This window comes from Parasteatoda tepidariorum, chromosome 3 (assembly GCF_043381705.1).
Source record: "Parasteatoda tepidariorum isolate YZ-2023 chromosome 3, CAS_Ptep_4.0, whole genome shotgun sequence".
NCBI lineage: Eukaryota > Metazoa > Arthropoda > Arachnida > Araneae > Theridiidae > Parasteatoda > Parasteatoda tepidariorum.
This window is the reverse complement of record NC_092206.1, coordinates 79,589,079-79,610,008: the sequence shown is the minus strand read 5'-3', so window position 1 is coordinate 79,610,008 and position 20,930 is coordinate 79,589,079. Positions and strand designations below refer to the sequence as shown.

The following is a 20,930-nucleotide window of genomic DNA, read 5'->3' as shown; positions in this document are numbered from 1 at the left end:
AGTAGTCATAAACCCAAAATTGGATTGGTTGTTCAACGACTATCATAAAATATAAAATCATATCACCTTTGATTGATTTAGGGTGCAGGTAGAGCGAACTAGCAAACGGTTTCTTAATTCGTACCACTTACAGAAATTACAATTTTCCGCGTTACAATAAATTTTTAGCACTTACTGCACAAATATTATTACAGAAAAAAAATTCTAAATAGTCGATGTTCTGTACTTTAATATTAAAATATTTCAAATGTGATCTCTGTGATTTGTGACTGGTTGAAATTTAAATGTTAAAAGTGGTATGATTTAGTCAACCTTCCTGTATTAGCACGAATAAAATATTTAAAAGAGACAGACAATTTTTTCGGAATTATAACAAGAGTTGCCGGTATTTTTTTTTTAATTCTTGGTGCTTTATAAGTTGGTTTTTACTTTAAAAACAAGACTCTCAATAAAATTCTATTTTTGAAAAAATAAGAGTCTACGATGTATTTAATTTATAATTTTAAAACTACAATTCATTGAAAGACATGGTTTTATGAGTGTTTTTTTTCCTTGCTTGTTTTGTTTTTTACATAAAACAGAACCGTTCATAAAAATTCTGCACAGACCATTGGTTTTTGTGACTTTTTGAAAAATCATAAAGCGGAACAATATCTTCACAAATTCGCAAAAGTACGAGAAAATTTTTTACAATTTCACGAAAGCGGACCTTTCACAAAAAATTCAGAGTAACCTTGTACACGAACATGCAGTTATAGTTATACCTTCAGAAATTTACCCATAGACTGCTATATGAAAATTCGCGAAGATTTTTCTCACATGTGCCAAAATTTTCACGGTTCTTTATTTTAAAGAAAACTTACTTTACTTTAAAGAAAAATATGTAAAGTTAAAAAAAAAAAATTCTGTGCCTGACCAAAACTCAATGAAAGCTACATACTTCCTGTGGAATCGGACAATGGGGTCAGCCATAAGATCGCTGAGATCGATGTTTTTTCCTTTCTTGATAACCTCTGGATGTTTTCTGCAAAGCAGCCATCCTACGTGGGCGAAGAAAAATCCTCTTGTCGCGTTATGTGGATCAGCATCTGTTTCAGAGTATTTGTGATGAACTCTGTGATCACGGGCCCATTCATAAATGTCATTCTGCGAAAACAATTACAAAAATTTAAATTCCGTTTCATTTTAAGCACAAATACTACGAAATAAATATACTACGCCGCCGAGTCATCATTAATGGTTGTTTATGGCTTTACTGTAATCTAGAAGATGTCAACGTTTATAATTTTGTGCAACATCAATAAAACTTGACAGGAATTATTAGTTATTGCATTAACTATTTTAATAAGTTGCACAGCTCAGCAATATTTTTTTATCGTGTCCATGGACAATTAAATGGCCTCGTTTGCCTTCAAAACTGCATCCGCAAGCTCCAATACATCATTTCTCCAGTGGCACCATACCCAGTTGTAAAACATATGGGGTAAGGGCTGGGCTCTCGAGAATGTGATCTGGAGTAAGTTGGATATCGGTACAGTTCTTGCAGGGAATATAAGCAATATTTAATTGAGTTTATTTAACATTTCTGTGGTGAAAAGCTTAAACATTAGTTTGGCAGCTTAAAAAAAGTATTTATTTAAACCTTTACTCCAACCTTTACTCTCAAGTTTACGCAATTTCTTCCCTCTCCACACTTTTACCCTCTCCTTAATTACGGATTCGACAAATTTTCTTTTTTCCCCATTGGAAGTATATTCCAACTTCTTGCTGAGTCAAACTGTTGAAGGACAAACCAAGATTTGTCGAAACCATGGTAACGGAGAGGAGAAAAGTATGATGAGTAGGGAAATCAAGTAACCTTATAATGCCTAATTAAATTTTATGAACAAAATTGAGCCAAAAGTGTAAAAACCTGCACTGCGTAAAAGCAATTGATCTGCAACATTCGTCGCCATTTTCATAATCAAGAATTACGCCTTTATAATTTCAATATTTTAAGTTGTGTTTCTGTGAGCGTGAATGTAGTATTTTCGTGGTAGAAATTATATTTAATGAGAGGATTAAACTGCTGCTGTACCAAAAAATTTCTAAAATCACGTATCAATGAAATCTAGTTCAAAAACAAGAGGTCATATTCAAGAATTACGATTTCAACAGTTTCATCGTATCAATTATATACTTGCAAACTATTTTTGCATTATATATGATGCGAATCAGATGTAACACAAAAATAAATTGAAGGGGCACATTAAATAAAAAAAATATGAAAAATAAATAAAAGAAAAAAATTGATACAGAAACAGCCTGATGGCAAAGAAAGAAAATTAATTTTACTCACCTCAAATGCAATGGTATAAATAAAGGCTAAGAATACTCTAAGGGGAAATCTTGCTTTGTAAGATCGATGAGCCCATAGTCTGTGTGCACCCGCAGTCACACCAACGCCAGAGAATAAGTAGAGAATAAACGCTGAAAAGTAATAGATATTCATTAACTCATGAAATCGGTTAGAGAATAATTGATTTGTAAGACATTGAAAAGCATAAAAAAATTCTTAATAAGTCCAGTGGTCAAACAAGAAGGCGTTGCTACCCCCCCCCCTCATGATTACTTGGCAAACGTTTATCTTCCGTGAAGATATGCTGATAATTTTCTATTTGACGCGATTGTTTTTTTTTTACTCCAAAAAACAGTTTTTTCTTTACTTTTTTTTCTTTAATAAGTTTTGGGAAGATTTTCGTATGGGTCTAATCTATTAACCTATAATTATTAATTTATTAATCTATAATTAATAAATTTATCTATTTACACTTTAATATTTCAGTTGTTTTTTCCGCTGTACCAATTTAAAAAATTTCATTAAAAAAATCTATGTTTAATAAAAATCAATGTTCCGAGTATATAATTAAGCCGATTTTTGATAATGTAACATATCTCAAACTAATTATAAGCTTGAAATAGTCATATCTATTAAATTTCTCAAATACTGTTTCTCACTCAAAAATCCTATTAATCTAATATGTTTGCTAATTTCAAATGTAAGTATAAGATATTAGACACAAAGAAAACAAATATTTCAATTTTAAATTTTTACCTAACAAATTAACCTTCCCTATGTGATTATACGATAGAAGCTGTAAACAAAACTATAGGCAGAAGAGCTTAAATAAAAAACAAGTTAATTTTATTTTTACGGCAAACAAATTAACAGATGTGAACATATGATAGAAACTATAAACAAAACTAAAGTCGCACGCATTTAAATAAAAAAAAATGCCAATTTTAAATGTTTGCCTAACAAATTAACATGGCATGTGTGATCATAAGATAGAAACTATAAATAAAACCTATATGCATAAGCACTTAAATAGAAACGATATCAATTTCAAATTCGCAGCTAACAAATTAACACATATGAACATACGATAGAGATTATAAACAAAACTACAGACATAAACACTTAAAAATAAAACAAAGTTATCAATTTTAAATTCTTGAATAATAATTTAACAGATATGAACATACGATAGAAACGATAAACAATATTAAAACTTAAATAAAAATATATCAATTTTAAATTTTAGCCTAACAGATTAACATTGCATATGTGATCATAAGATAGAAACTATAAACAAAGCTATAGGCAGAAATACTTAAATAAAAACATTATCAATTTTTAATTCGCAGCAAATAAATTAACAGTTGTTAACGTACGATAGAAACTATAAATAAAACTACATACATAAACACAAAAATTAAAAAAAAAGAAGAAAAAAATTTCTATCGTATGTTCAAAACGAATTAACAGATGTGAACATACGATACAAGCTATAAACTGCATTAAACCTTAATAATAAAGACAAAAAATTTCTAATTTTTGCGAAACAAAGTAACATTGGAAATGTGAACATTAGATGGAAACTATAAAGAATTAAATAAAAAAAGATATAAAATTTAAAATATTAAAAGATATAAAACTTAAAATCTTACCAAATAAATTTGTTTGCCACATTGCAGATGTGAACATGAGATAGAAACCATAAACAGCTGCCATATGCAGGTATGCAAAGAGAATGACATTACGCCATACTATCTGAGTGGGTACTGGCTTCTGTGCTTCAATAACATCCACTTTGTCACAATCATCTCTTACATCAGTTTCGTGGTTTGAAAATGCAGGAGAAACTTCGGTTTCTAATTTATCTCCAGCAATAACAGACTGAGGTTCAGTCTGGGTGGTAGTAACGGTGGTACACGATAGAGGAGGCATTGTCACGAGTTTGAGGATTGTATAAATTACCTAAAATATAAAATTGCATAACATTAGTTGATATTGAAACTTTGACATTACTATTTAAATATTCAAAACAATTATTATTATCAGGTCTCCAAGTGAAGAACAAAATACAAAAGGAGAATATTCATTTTTTTTGTTTTTTACCGTCATAGCTTGCAAGGCACTTGAGTTATCTTTTGAAAATGTCGAAAATGATTTAACTTAAAAATTGTGAAAATCGTCAAAATAATTACTTCAGCTTATTTTAAGACTTGTTTCGTTGTATGAAGTTAAGCTATGAATCTGGCAATTATACTTTCCCATTACCTGCGGCTACCAAGATGAAACTCTTGAACTTCTCAAAATTTGAAGAAATTGAACCAATTTATGTCAATCAACTTATCTTACATCAGTGACATAAAGAGTTTAAGTAGGCAGAGAAAAAAATCGAACCTAGCTCCATATCTTTTGAGCATAATTCAATAATACGTAAAAAATGTGTTACTCCTATGCAAAATTGTTCAAGCATTCTGTTTCGGTTTCCAATAATGTTTCATTGGTAACGAATCACAATGCTTTGAAATATGTGTGCACTTAATTGATCTTTCCATTTTATCAAAATTAACTTTGAAGATGTCATTTAATTTCGAGGAATGCTTAGGATGAAGATTTGAATAAATCCTCCCTGTCAAGTAATGCTGCTAGTAATTAAAAATAATTGATAGCTATATGATTGGAGACAGTAACATAAGTTCTCTTATGGGAAAGAAGGTAGAACTAACATTAAACAAGATAAATCTCGAACACTTTGAATAACTTTCGATCGCGTCTTTATGCAATACAGAAAGTTTTTAATTTAATAGTGTAGGTTGAACTCTACTTTTTTAAATAAAAATTAATTAGCAGTGATAACCATTAACATACTCTCTCCTAAGGTGCGGCGACACCGGGCAACCAGAATTCAGTTAAAATTACCAATTCATTCAAGTTGATTAAATTTTTAAAATTGGAACAATTTGTAATATTTAACATTTTTTGAGTTTTACATTAAGAATTTAATTATAATTTTAGTTATATTCTTAAATATTACATGCAGATAAATTTGTAATATTTCATAATGTTATGTGTAATTGAAATTAGTGATTTGATATTGTTTCATATTATGCTCTTCTATTATAGAAAACCTATCAATGGCCAAAGGGTGCCCAAATTGGCGAACATTCTGGGCAGATCTCAAAATTCATTAGAATTCACCAGTTCATTCAAATCAATAAAATTTTAAAATTTAAACAAATTGTAGCATTTTACATTAAACAAACATTTAATATCATATTTTAATCTTTAATTCTGCTTTCAATGTTACATGCGTAAGATTGAAATGTGTTACATCTATAATTCGTATTCTTTCGTAAACTCAATGTTATTCATAGCAAGAAATTACGAATATTAACATTTGTTTTGTTTCTTTCATCAGGGTTGGTAAAACCCTAAGCACGACCTTGAAAATACCAAAAGTAACTTTCATTATAAAATATCTAAAGAAACAAAAATAAAAGCGAACTTAAAATGTCGCATCAAACATATTTTTTTTAAAAAGAGAAAAACTGTCAAGTTCCCATTTTAGAAATAAAGCTTTACAAATTGTGTTAAAATATTATATAATTTCATCGTGTTAACTAAAAGTCTCAGTCAGTTAAAGTAAACAGAATCTGGAGTACTAAGGAAGGTCGAGACTACGGAATCCTTTTTCAATCAATACAACGGCACGTGTAAGGAGTAATTTCTATGACAGTGACAGCTAAACAAAGGAACGCTTTTAAGAAAGATGTCCAAACTCTCATAAATATTAGCACTTATTTTGAATTGAATATCAAAATTAAATCAAGGAAACAAAAGGAAAACAGATCTAAAATGGTAGTTTATTATTTTTTTCTGGAACAATTGCGACCTTTGGCTGCGTAAATAGAATATCCTTTTCAAGGTTTCAATTTTTTTTGCAATACATATTAATAACACGAAACTTCATTATTTTAGTGATTATTATTCCTTATTATGGAGATGAATTATTTGTTAATTATTGTTAGAAAATATCATATTAACGTGCAAACAATATAATATCATAAAACGAGTCATATTTAACGAGCCAACAAAATTTTCTATAATATAATATAATGTAATTTAATAATATATATATATATATATATATATAATACAGTCATGTTATAAAAGTCAACGATATTACCATATTTAATAGAATAATTTTCAACTATCTCCTTAATAATATTAAACGAAATCAAATCTTTTTTTAAATATTAATGAATTTGAATTTCTCTTAACCAGAATTTGATTGATGAATTACAATCCGGTATTTAGGTTCTGATTCTGATTTGAAAAACTATTGTATGCGTATAACATATTAATTTATTAACAAAACGTTCGTTGACATGTAGATGATACAAAATTATGTTTTTTAACTTAACAATAATAAAGAAAATAATTCTCAAATTAGCTATTAAAGAGTAAACGAGAAAAAAATTCTGAACATTTCATCACTTTAAAATGGATTTTTTTAATAGAATTTGATTAATGGATAAAACTCTGATGTTAAATTCCGATTTGAAAGGCACAATCAGAATTCCTGTATGTTTGTATATTACTTAGCAATGGCGTTTAAGATATTTAAAATAAAAATAATATATTTTGAATTTAACTAAATCTATTTTAATGTGCCAAAAAGTGCTACGTAGTAAAAAACTCTAACATAAATTATTAGTTTAGCAACAGAACTTATTTTATAAATTTAAGATATGAAATAAGACAAAATTGAAGTTATAAAAAAAGTAATTTTAAAAAGGAATTAAATTTTTTGAAATGGACATATTTAATCTTGGAAAATTGAAAAAGTGATAAATCACGAATAGTAACGACAGCATTTATTTATTTATTTTTTCAAAAATAAATAATTACTGGATTTATCAACATTGAACTTTATGTGGTAGTGACGTTTGCTATCGGCTTTAACTAGGGTTATGTTACTTTCCAACAATGACAATTCTAAACTCACCAGCAAAGTGACAAATATAAAGAGGGAAATACATCAAAACAAAACTTACTTAAACGAAATTAATTTATATCCTGTTTGTTACATTTCCTGAATCTTAATTAAATATTTCAAGACATCCAGCAAGATTAATTTTCCATAAGGGAGGTACACAAAGAGACTATTATATCACCATCCGTTGTGACGTCACTGGATTAACTACAGGTGTTACTAGGAGATGTGAAATTTCCGCACAAGTTAACTCGCTTAACATACGCACATAGAAGTCCACGTTTTTATGACACGATGACGCTAAGACTTTAAAGACAGACAACTTTATTTAAGGTAGAGTTGAAATCATTAACTTCACGATTATAGATTTTTGATCAAAGAACTGTTTAAGGATCGTTCAAGAATTATACAGCTGCTGACATTTCAGTTCATAGTTTATCCGGTCGCCAGGAGAAAATCCGGAATGCTGCCACCGATGCCATTGCTCTCGGGCTAGAAACATCCCCCAGGAAAGAGACACGAGCATCAAGAACGAGTGACGTCACAGCCGGATCGATTCCAGTGCTGAATGTTCGAAAATGTTTTGTTAAGGATCTGTTTACGGTACGGTCTCAGACCACAAAAAAGGAAAAATAGTTTATCAACTAACAAATCTTGGTCTGTCACTTAATTTTTTCTTCTAGCTTCACAAAAGACACTGAACGAATGATTCGAATAGTATATAGAAATCAAGGCTATGTAATACACATACTTTTATTGTCTTTCGAGATATTTTAGATTAATAATGAACAATGAAAACGATGATTTCTTATAGGTTTATTTCATTTAAGGATTTGCACATTTTTTAACTTAATTTTTAAAAAAAAAATTATTTTTTGTCATCGAGCGTTATCGGTCTTTAAAATTATAGTGTAAGATTACGGGATGGATAAAAATAATAAAACATTTTTCTGTCATATGATTTAGATCTACAATAAAAAATTCCGAATCGAATTACGGTATAGAGTACCGGTACTTTGAGTGCATCATCCGTAAAATCCATTTTGGGGTAAAATCCATTTTTACCGTAAAATATATTACTGCAATTTTTACATTAATATTTATTTAATCAGTGGTTTTACGATAATTATTACAGTAAAATCTGTTTTAGGATAATTATTACAGTAAAAACTAAGATATATTTTTTGTTCCGGAGATATTTCGTTTTGTAACATGTTGAGGTTAAAATGAATTTTACGGTAAAAAGTACAGACATTATGAAAGCCGGTACTTTTTACTGTAATTCGATCCGAAATTTTTTACAGATTAGTCAAAATCAGAATTATTCACTTAGGATGATTTCCGCATTAAATGCAGACCTAATTTTAGTCTTTCACCGATAGAAATACGAAAGATATCAAAACAAGAAAAAAAGAACATTTTGAACGATATCAAAATATCACAAAAGATTTAAAACTCACCTGGAAAATTAGATAATGGAATAATGTAAGGCCCTTGATAAGCTCTTGGCGGTTTTTTTTAAAGAAAAAAAAATATTGCTTTGCGAAATAAGTTTTCAAAATATTTTAAATCACCTGATTATCTTCAGTTTGAATTATGGAGTAACTTCACGATTTTGTTGAGAAAAAATGAATTTATTCCTCTACATCATCAGAAAATTAATTTAAAAAATATTCAAAGTCATGTGAGGTGATTATAAACAACATGTCATGACAAAATAACTCAAACTTATGTCATGAGAAAAGAATAATTTTAAAGCTCTAGCACGTCGCTTGCAATTTTATTTAAAAGAAATTAATTAATTTCAGTGAATCATCCGAAAAAAATTAAAATATTTAAAATCATGTGATGATAATCAGTTTGAATTATCATCATTGAATACAAACATTTGCAATTCTATTTCGAAAAAATTAATTAATTTCACTGAATCATTAGAAAATTTAAAATATTCAAAATCACGTGATTATAATCAGTTTGAATTATGGAGTAACTTTGCGATTTTGCTGAGAAGAAATGAATTAATTCTTCTACATTATCAGAAAAATAATTTTAAAAATATTCGAAATCGCGACTCATGTCTCGATAAAGCTCAGCCATGCTGCTTGCAATTTTATTTAGAAATTAATTATGTTCACTGAATCATCAGAAAAAAAAATTTAACGATTTAAAACCACGTGATTGTAATCGGCTTTTACAATCAAAAATGGAATAAGCTTAAACCTACGCTAAGTTCTTTGCGATTTTCTTTAGAATAAATTAGTTTATTACTTTATGTCACAAGAGAGTATCTTTTTTTAAATTATAAAACCACGTGATTATAATCACATGGAAATATTTCTGCGGTGTCTTAGAAAGTCAAAAAAAGTTTTGTTTAAAACTCATGTTAAAATTGCGCCATACCACAGGAGGCACTTTTTCTCGCAGTATATTCTATTTTACCTCCATAAATAATTTAAATTTAAAGTAGAGGAAACTTTGAGTTCAAGTAAACCTAGAGTAAGCGCCATAAAGTTTCAATGGCTGAAAAAAATATCTGGAACTATCAAAATGCAAACAAATTATTGAAGATAGAGCTTCCCCATTGCGTAATCCTTAGTTGTCTTCTCATATCATATCATATCATATATATATATATATATATATGTNTATTTATATATATATATATGTTTGAAAAAAAAGGAAAGGATTGGAAAGGTTTGTGTGAAATCACTTTTTCTACTAAATTACTGATAATAATAAATTTTAAATTACTTATATATTTAAAATATAAGAGAAGTTGATTATACAGAAGGTAAGTAAGATGAGTTGTTTATACAGAAGGTAAGAAGGTAAAATGTAGAATCCTCTTAAGCGCTGATCGATTTTACTTCCGCAGAACTGAACCTAAAGCTTTGCATAATTCTTAGAAAAAGATGAACATCTTATAACCTTTAAAAATGAGGTTGAGATGAGCTCATGCATGTCTTTCGAACTTAGAAATTCGAAAGATAATAAATCTCGTTTAAGATATTGAAAGTGTTTTGAGAATATGGTTCAACGAGTTTGTCATGACTAGTCCCAAAGGAGCATCACTTGCTCGCTTTTCCTTTGAACAACGGGAGAGGTTAACAGAGCTTGTAATGCAGGAAAACAGACAAATCAGCCAAACAGAACTGATAACCGTAGATAATCTTCGATTCTTGTAAATCAGGGATATCTTCTATTTTGAACTGTCAAAGCATTAAGTTTACTGTTAAAGCTTTTTAAGCTAACGTTTGTTGTCAAAATTTGAGGTAATATTTAATAGGAAATATAAATAAAATTAGTTCAATCCGACAGTAAATGAGTAATTACTCGGGATCAGGCTTCTTCATATTATTTTTTATTTTATTTTATCAGGCGTTCCAACCCGATTCTGAGTTTATTTCAACTCCGTAGCCTTGTAATTTTGAACCCAACTATGAAGACAGGGGCACCCCGAATCAAGTATTGGGAGGGGCTAACTTTCCTGGAGGGCTTTTTGATGCCCACATTTGCGTTGCATAAGGAAAACCACGAAAACCTCGTGCGAATAGCCCGAGAGCAAAAGAGGACTCTCACCCATGATCCCTCTATCATTGGGAATATTTTTCTTCAGCACTACGGTCGGTGCGAGCCTGGTGCAGAATTTAGACAGACCAGCCATTGCTGAGATTTGAACCGTGGACACCTCATGAACACTAGTTCGTCAATATAAATACGACTAAACTGCGGTTATAAACGATAACAATACATGCCAAACTAGAAAATATCGCATTCGTTAATCATAACTATAATTATCGAATATGATAATTTCGTGATCAATATCGATAATATAACGTATCAATAATACGTCAATATTATACATCAATATTTTATGAATTGATAATTATTGAATAGGATTATACTGTCAGTGCAGATAAATTTTATATAAGAAACAAAAACACTTATTTATATAAAAATTGTATAAATTAGTTATGTAAAGAATATTATGATATATGAATATTAGGTAAAAAATGTTATGTTATATTGTTAAATATCAATATTTTTTATAATTCACAGCGTTATTAAATTTTCTACTTTTCGATTATAAGGAAGTGATCCTGTTAGATACTCGGAAAAGCAGTCCAATACATGGTCACAGTTACCGTTAAGTAACTTTTATTCTTTGTTTTTCGTTGTAAGGAAGTTTTCGTTTTAGTTTAAATTTCTAAATAATAATGTTTTTTAGATAAAATTATTTAAATTTTATGCTCATGCTAAACCCAAGAGGAGACAACAAGCTTTAGAATTGTTTGACAAATTGAGTTAATATGTAATATTGAACATATTAATTACTATTGGCATATTATCATGAGTTCAGACCTCTAAAGTAAGCCAAACCGCATCGATAATAAGAGGTCAAAATACGATATATTGAAAAAGAAACGCAACGTTCTTGCCAGTTAAATTTCGATAACTTTTAAATTCCGCTAGTGAGCAACCTTTAAATACCATATTTATCGCTCAAAAGACAATCGGATTTTCCTCACTGTTGCCTAGTGATAATTATTACTAGAAAATAGAACAATGCGGATATATGAATTAGACACAATTTATAAGCTACGGCTTAAATCAAAATCTGAAGTAAGAACTAACGATGTTTTAATTGTGTCTGAATTACGTACTACAGCAATTGTATATGTTTTATTTCAAGCTGAGAGTAATAGGACATTTAACGATATTGCAGTTTGTTTTCCCAAAAATTTTTATTTTTCTTTACTTTTAAATAAATTTAAGATATTAAGTTTTTTAAAAAAAACAATGAGCAAATTTTATTGCAATAGGAAGTCGGGTTAACAGACAATATTTAATATGTTCACTAAAATGTATAATAATGAGTTCCTTAGTGCACAGTATTATTGTAACCTTTCGCCACACTGTAGTTAAATAGAAGTAATTTTATTTGATTTTCCTAGTCAATGAAATAATTTATCCCGAAGTTTTGATTTTTAAGTGAAAAAATATTTCTTTATGTCACCAATGTCCTGCAGTAATGCTTTTTTTAGGTAGGTATTTGAAGTATCTAAAAAAAACTTTGTTTAGGTAGGTGTTTGCAGTACGTAAAGAAATCTGTCTCCTATCTTGCGACTAATTTTTTTTTAATTACAAAATTTCCCCACTATTTTATAACAAATTAACCCGTTTCTGCTTACGTTCTTTTAATAACGTTTCGTATTTTTTTTTAAAAAGTAAAAAATGGCAGCAAAAATATTTTTATTTATATTTATTTTGCAGAAATAAGATAATTCTCTCTCTCATATACTACTAATACAAAAATAGTTTTGCTTTGATTTGAAGCTTACGTACACGGCCTCAATAAAGCCGATTAATAGGTAACTCAAAATATCCACTTGATTTAAACATTTACGAACTATCATTTTTTACTTCATCACAAAATATTCGTGAATTAATACGTAAATTATTTCGGAAGATGATTTTAAATGATCTCTAATCGTTCCATACAGACCTACTTCTGCTCTAGATAAAAAAAAAAAATATTTAATATTATTAAGTTTAAAAATATAAAGCTTATAGAAAGGTATTATTTAGAATAAAAAATTTCTTGGTCTAAGAATTTCAATTCTTCATCAATTGCAAAAGTGATAAATATATTGTTTCCGATTCAATACAATTTTATTTCGGTGAAGCAAACCGGGAAAGTAGTTCATAACGTGTCTAGATTTAACAACTAGTAAGAAGAAACAAAGAAACCAATTTAGATATCGATTGTAAAACTTATTGACCTTGACAGTGAAGAAATAAAACTCGTTACTTACTAAAATAGCCTTGCATTGTACGTTGCCTTCAATGGCGGAAGAAAAAACTAACTTCTTTACGTTAGGAGTAGTGGATTCATAGTTTCCATTAAGAAATAGAAACATAATTTAGATTGTTATTTAGAAAGTCGTTTAAATAATTATTTTTCCTCGGGGTTTAAAATTTGTTTTTCCCCTCATTCTATTCCGACCTTTCATCTATTTTCGCTTCAATCAACTGACATGTTATTGGTCAGATATTATATTATTGATATATTTGTCTCAATTTCTACATATCGTCGTAGATATGCTTTCTTACTATTTATTAAATCTTTCAAACCATTCTAACATGGATAGGAAAAAAAACTCGTAAATTTTACGAAATAATATAAATTTCATTATAACATGTTGCATGAAGTATTTTACATATAGGAAAATTCAAAGATTTTTATTGTCATCAAAATACAAAAACTTTATTACATTAAGAACTAAAAATGGTCTGATATATTTTCTTTTTATGATTAACATTAAATGAATTGGAATTTGTTTTTTGTTTTTTTTATTGTGCTAACTATTATTTTTAAATAGTAACAAGCAAGTAATGCATTATTGATAATTTAAAGATTTTTATTAATTTAAAAAGAGAGACTTCTGAATAAAAATAAACTGAGAATTTTAGAACAAAATAAAAAGGAAAAAAAAGCTTTAAACAGATTACTAAAAATATTAAAAATTCCTTATGTATCAGCAATATTCAAGTAGAAAATAAATTATGTAAAAATTTCAATCGGGATTTTTCTTTTAGATAACTTTAGGGTATGTTCTATAATATACAAACACTAGGAGAATTTTTATTATACCAGGATACCAGGAGAAACTGGCAAACCCAGTAGTATACAGGTAAATCAAGTAGAGTTTGCAGCAGCGTTTATCTAATTTTAATAATAAAGACTAAATTTATAAATTGAAATAAAGACTGGAGATCACGTGAGCTCTCAGCCAGGCTGCTTTAAGTCAGGTTTGAAGCTTACCTCGTAAATGCCAAACAGTAAAATGAAACTTTTTTTTCTTTTGAAGAAAAAAACTCGTATCAAAAGTTTTGAATGGTACTTCTAACTTTCAAAAACAAAAACAAAAAGTTATATTTGCATTTTATATAAGGGAAGTAATACTTTTAGAATAATGCCCTAATTCAAAAACTATTGTCATAAATTTGTTTGAAAAAAATCTTTTGAAACGTTAAATAAAGTTATTTAAATAATGTAGTAATTTGGGTAAATAAAGAAAGTTATATTTCAGCCAACAATTTATTTAACAGATATATTCTATTGGAATCATTTTTCTCTTAAATTCAAGTTATGATTTTTTATTTTAAATGAAACAATATTTTTCGAACTCTTTTGAACTACAAATTATAAAAAACAGCCAAAAATTTGAAAGTTTTGAAAATTTTAAATAAAATTTCAATTTCAAATTTATGCATTATAAATTTATTTATCAATTTGTTAAGCAAATATTCTACTTAATATTTTCTTCCTAAATATTAAGAGGATAAATAAATTTTCAAAAACTGCGCAACGTAAAAGTCATCTTAAAACGAATTTTAAGCTGAGTTTAGTATATTTCAGATGAAATAAAAGTTATTTTGTTAAAAAATAAGGATTTTAAATATTCCATTCATAAAAGATTCTTCAAAACTTAAACTAATATTAACACTAAATGTTTGCGATATTCGATATTAAAGCATAATGTTGCGAAAGCTTTGTAATTCAGAATAAAAATAAATCCTTTTTAATAAAAAAATTAACTTAAATACAATCTCTATACGTTATATCAATAAACATTTCTATCAATAGATGGCGCTTTCTATAACAAAACCAAAACTCACATCCAATTTTATCGAATTGATATTAATAAAGTGCAAAGTTAAGTGGAAAATAGACAAGTGAAGGAGAAAATTCTAATTCGCCGCAATTTAATTACTTTTAAAAATGCTATTCCATACATCAAAATTATAAATATAACTTATTAAATGATCATTACGTGTAAAAAACATTTTCGCTATTTATGAAAAGTCATAAATTAATGAAAAAAGTATTTTCATAAGACTTCCTGAGCTTTTTTAAATAAATAATAATTTTTAATAATTTTTTTAAAACTTATACAGTTAATACATAGATATGAACGTTTTAAATTATCTATAATTCTTCCTTACAAAGTTTCAATAAATATTACAACTTCTACAAACGCGAAGTTGATTTTGAATTAATATTATAATAAAATCAAAACATGCGAAAAAAATTTTCATTTTTTTCCCTCTAGGATAAAAAAATACGACCCAAACTTTTCTCGAAATTTCAATTTTAAAAAAAATTCTTGATCTCAGTCTTAAGACTTTTTTTTCAAAACTTAAAAAACTTTGTCAAACAGTATTTGTAAAATTCACATTATGCCAACGCTTCTGAATTTTATTCACCCACATCAATAAATTGCATCGACAAATTTTAATTATCCCGAACAAATTTAGCAGCTCTTAAATTCTACATTCGATTAAAACTCAACTTCGATTTAACTAGCAGTTGTTAGAACAATAAACAAAAAAAGGAAATATTATGATCTAAAATGAAAATTATAAAAAACGAGAGAAACAAAAAACCAAACTGAGTATGAAATCGTTTGCTTAGTCGAAAAAAATAAATAGAATAAAAACTAAGCTTTTAAAAAAGCATTTTTTTTTAATTAGAAAAAAATTAATTACATAATCTAAAAAAAAATTAACGGTAAATTATTATATTAAAATTTTACATTATTATAATACATTATTATAATTTTTAAAGATATTAAATAGCAAAAATAAAATAAATTATTACATTTCTAAAGAATTGCAATTCGTTTCATTACGTGTTAAGGTTAAGGAAAACTTGAACCATGTGCAAAATATAAAACTAAATGTTTATTTAAAAAAATATTAATTTCAAATTTTAAAAGTGTAACTTCAAAAAATCTTTAATTCTATATTACATAGTTAAGATTATTTATCATCTAAAAATAAAAATATTTTACTTACCTAACTATAATACTTCTGGGAGATCAATTTTTTTAGTTTCAACTTCTTTCACTGATTAAAAATATTCACGTTACAATTTGAAGCATCCGAGATCACTGCAAGTCGAATTAATTTATTGAAGCTGCCATCCCATACTATATATATATTTCAAATCTGTCCGAAGTCCATTGACGAAATTTTTAACAAGAATGTAAATAAACACAAATTGAAAACACGAGTTCAATTAATCGGCTTTTCAAATTCTATCAATTTGAATGAGAAGATCCGGAGCAAAGTCAAGCCACTTTCTAAATTTAGAAACAAATACTTATATAAACGAAAGAAGCGGGATTCAAAAATCAACGATAAAAAAAAATGATACCGAATAATGAAAAGTGTGACAGACGAGAGTTCAATTCCGATTTACGTAGAGAGCTCAAAGCTCGCCGGCTTGGTTTTTCTATTATAAGAATTCTCATTCCCGTTCTTCACTAAAGTATTCGCTCTCTTGCGTTCGTGACGTCACCGGCTCGGGTCCTGATTTCATTGGCCGGTATGATTGTTATAGAACCACATGGCGTGATCATTTTCAGCCAGGCGAAGTATCGTCTGCTATGGCGTGATGACGATGTTCCAACGTAAACTTTGAAACGGAAACAGAGAAATAATAAAAAAATATTACTTTAGGGATCAAATTCGAAATAATTTTAATTTTAGACTTCGATCACAAGATAGTTTGTTCCAAACAAATCTAAACGTGCAATAGGGCTTTGTCATACTTAATTTCATTTGACCCTTTCTCTTTTCATTTTTTGTTTAATTTCGTGACTTTTTTACTTCATCCGTTCCATTGACAGTAGAGATGATCAGAACGTGAATATCACGTGAGTCGTATGGGGAGCTTTTAATTTTATGCTCTTCTCTATTCGACGTATTACAACATGTTTCTTGTATGATGAAATATTTATTCAAATTGTCGTAAGGTGGAGAAGTGGTCGATGTGGAGAAATTAAGTTATTATTTTGTATGCATTTTCTTGCAGGCCCAAATATTTTTAATTTTTCTAATATATATATGAAATTTTTAATATTTACAGGACATTTTTTAGAAATTAGAAAGAAAAAGAATAAAGAAATGTTTTCTATGACACAGTCATCATTTTTGGTGTGGTGATCTAGCTATTTTTTCGTTTTAACTCAATTATTATTCTTAACATTTATTACCTAGCATGCATGCAAAATTTTTAAATTCCTAAAAATTTTTAAAATTCAATTTTTATCATTTTTTGGGGAAAGAAAAAAAAGTAAAAAGCGCTTCTTTTTTTCCTAAGTATACTTTCATCCAAATTACAATTTAAGATCTTTTTTTTTTTTTTTTTTTAAAAAAGTNATCTTTTTTTTTTTTTTTTGTTAAAAGAATTGTTTTATATAGTAATAAATACGTTTGTTTGTTTTATTTTTTGAACTAATTCAAGCTATTTAGTTTTCGTTTGAGTAATTTCCAAATATTAACTGATTATAAAAATGAATAGAACTTAGTTTGCATTTTTTTAATGTATTTCCAAAAAAATCTAGGTTTCTCATGCCCACAATATGGATATAGTAATTATAGTAATATATATAGAATTTGGGCTATAGAGAGAATTTAAAAAAATACTACGAGAAAAAAATTAAACAATTTAACCACAGGCTCAAAAGAGATTTTTTAAAAAAAAATAATAACTGGCAGCCCTCATTTTTATTAGTTTGTGCACATGTTTCAATTAGATTTTTTTTTCTTTTGAGGAAATTAAATAAAAAAAAAACAATGCAGAGAAATTTGCTCTGTAGATGAAATTTATTAACCCATCGCTCTGGTCATCCCATCAAAGAACCGGGTTCGAATCCGAGCAATGATTGGTCGATACGAATTCCGCACCCGGCTCGCACCGACCACAGAGTTGACCTAAAATATCCTTAATGGTAGACGGATTATGGATTAGAGTCGCCTTGGCACAAGGCTAAGCGTGGAAGGTTTTCGTGGTTTTCCTCTCCGTGTAACGCAAATATGGGTTAGTTCCACCCAAAAGTCCTCCACGAAAGCAAATTTCTCCAGGCTTGCTCCAGGAGTTCCCTTATCTTTTGGATTGGGCTTAAAATTGCAAGGCTACGGAGTTGAACATTAGTAGTCGTAAACCCCAAAAACTGGATCGGCTGTTCAACGACGGTTATAAAATATGAAATAAAATAAAATACCGGGAGTGTGTAATGTTCACTATTTTGTGGAAATATATTTTCTGAAAAACCAAAATTAAAAGAGCATACTATCCTTTAACATAGATAGCTGGTACAGTTGTCTCTGGATAATTAATATTATGCTCCAACGGACGATCGTTAAATTTGAACCCTGATACTATAAAAATAATTTGAATATTTAACTGAAAATATAAACGTAGAAAAACGGGAGGGGAGTAATTAGGAACGACAAGTAACAAATTTAAAAAACAACATTTTATTCATAGAAAAATATTTAATGTTTCTATTTTCCCATTTTAGATTGCTAGCATATATACTCAACAGTTATAAAATGTAAAATAAATGTAAATAAATAAAATGTAAAATAAATGTAAAGAAATAAAATGTAAAATAAATGTAAAGAAATAAAATGTAAAATAAATGTAAACATTTATCCCTGTGATTTGTTCTTATGTAGACTTAATCTGCATTCTCTCTCTCATGTCGATTTTTATGAAAAAATTGTCAGTAGTTTTGTCAAAAAAAAAAAAAAGAAATTTGTATTGGTAATAAGTATTACGAATATTTTATCGATTGGTGCTGTATTAATATATACTATATACATATCAATGTATAGTCATAGTTTTCTCCACTGAGTATTAATAGATTTAGTAATATTAATGAAAGTTGGGGATTTAAGTTAGACTAAAATTTGACGTGAGTCTTAGGATGAATTATCTCCTATTCGAAAAGAAATTTCCCGAAGTCCTTAGTTATTTTTGCTATAGCTGTCATTGGTGCCATTTACCTGTTTTTTTTATATATATATATANTCCCTTTAGCAAGTGCTTCTTATCTCTCAGCATCCAGATTTTTATTTTATATAGTATTTCCAGATTTTATTAATAATGTTATATTTTCTTCACATTGCTGACAATGCTAAATGTACATATATATATATATTATTATTATTATTTTTTTATGTGTTTTGTCCTAAGGCAGCCAATTTGCAATATAGATGCCGAAACTGTTTCTGTGACTCCTAAATGATCAGTCCTATTAGCATAAGTTTAATCTCCTTAATTTCATTGGCGGAAAAATACACAATTATACAACAATATATCTCGCTCATTTCTCATTCATCTAAACAGTAATTTTTAAGTTTCTTTCACCACTTTGACAGTACGGATAGTCCTTAGTAGTAACCCCAGAGGGTACAATTAGGCTGACTTTTATAAATTTACACATGCACCCTCAGGTACTTTCATACCAAATTTGGTACTTTATCTGTCATGTCATTTACCTCATTAAGTCACCTCACCATTGTTATTATATTACTATTTACATTTGATTATTAATAATTACAATATAATTATTACTAAAACGTGTATTTTTAGTATTATTATAAGTTAGAACAGTTGGATGAGGAAAATCAAAGAAAATTGAATTTGAATTGAAAATTTTATTAGTCATTGATAACGATATCATTAAACGGAGTTGAGAAGCATTGAGTAATGTTGTAGGAAAAAAAAGGACGCAATATTACTCAAAATTTTAAAATGAATATAGAAAGCAAATTAGTACATGCTTGCATCCATAAATGTTTTTTTTCTGTTGTCTGGTGTTATTGAATGATTGGTATGGCACAAATTTTCAAATTTATTTGAAATTCAGTTTAAAATTCGTGAGATAAGCAAAAAAATTATTTTTACTCTAACACAAAATTGCAAATTTGTTATTTTTTAAACTATTATTTCAAGGGTTTCTTTCATTTACGATTTCAGCAATAAGTAATTTTCCTGAAGAAAAATAAATTCATTTCTTAATTATTAAATTCGTTTATCTTTACGAATTCCACTTCAATCAGATTAAAGAATGGTTCGATAGTAATATAATATTATAAGCATCTATATCTAGATATTTTCGACATTTAAAAATATTTAAAACATTTCTTTACTTTATTTTCCTTCTTTTCGTACCTAAGTGCATCCGTTCTAAATGGAAAGCTTTAGTACAGTTATTCTCAATCTTTCTAAAATCCCGAAGACTTACAATTGAATAAGATTTTTTTGCTGAACTTAAATAAAATCGTATACTGTTTCGCATGATGTATATTGCACTCTACTTACCAGAAAGTGTTGCCCCATGAATTTAGTTTATCAGCATTTATTATTAAACTAAATGCTAGCTTGTTTTTCTTCTTTTTTTTTCGAAAAAAAAGTTGGCTGGTATTATTCACTTTTTGACAGTCTCTTAATGATTTCATTAAATTTTCGAATCTCAAAAATATTTAAAGGATTGATTTAATGAATTAACGCATCGCTTTAATTAATTTCCTTCTTTTTATACCTAAGTCTACCGCCTTAAGCAGAAAACTTTAGTAAAGTTGTTATCAATCTGTCTTAAATCCCAAAACGCATAAGCTAATAAGATTTTTACAGAATAAAAATAAAAATTTACTACACTTATTATGTTGTATACTATTATGTGCCTACCTATTATGTACATACCACAAAAAGGAGATGAACCAGATTATTAAAATTTAAAA

The 20,930-nt window shown here is 28.0% G+C and overlaps 1 protein-coding gene across 5 annotated transcripts in view; it reads right to left on the bottom strand.

Annotated features, from left to right (window-relative positions):
- Positions 1-20,930, bottom strand: part of LOC107442409 (stearoyl-CoA desaturase 5) — a 62,067-nt gene that overhangs the window by 3,567 nt on the left and 37,570 nt on the right. For 3 of the 5 annotated variants that reach the window (XM_016055975.3, XM_016055974.3, XM_071178883.1), the window contains exons 2-4: positions 3,991-4,300; positions 2,339-2,469; positions 941-1,146 (exon numbers count right to left, since the gene is read on the bottom strand). In XM_016055975.3, the coding sequence (XP_015911461.1) occupies positions 941-1,146; positions 2,339-2,469; positions 3,991-4,270 (617 nt within the window). In that variant the 5' untranslated portion in view covers positions 4,271-4,300. Of the gene's footprint in view, positions 1-940; positions 1,147-2,338; positions 2,470-3,990; positions 4,301-7,389; positions 7,839-16,190; positions 16,708-20,930 lie in introns of those variants that run through there. The other 2 variants (XM_016055972.3, XM_016055973.3) reach the window with 2 other exon arrangements.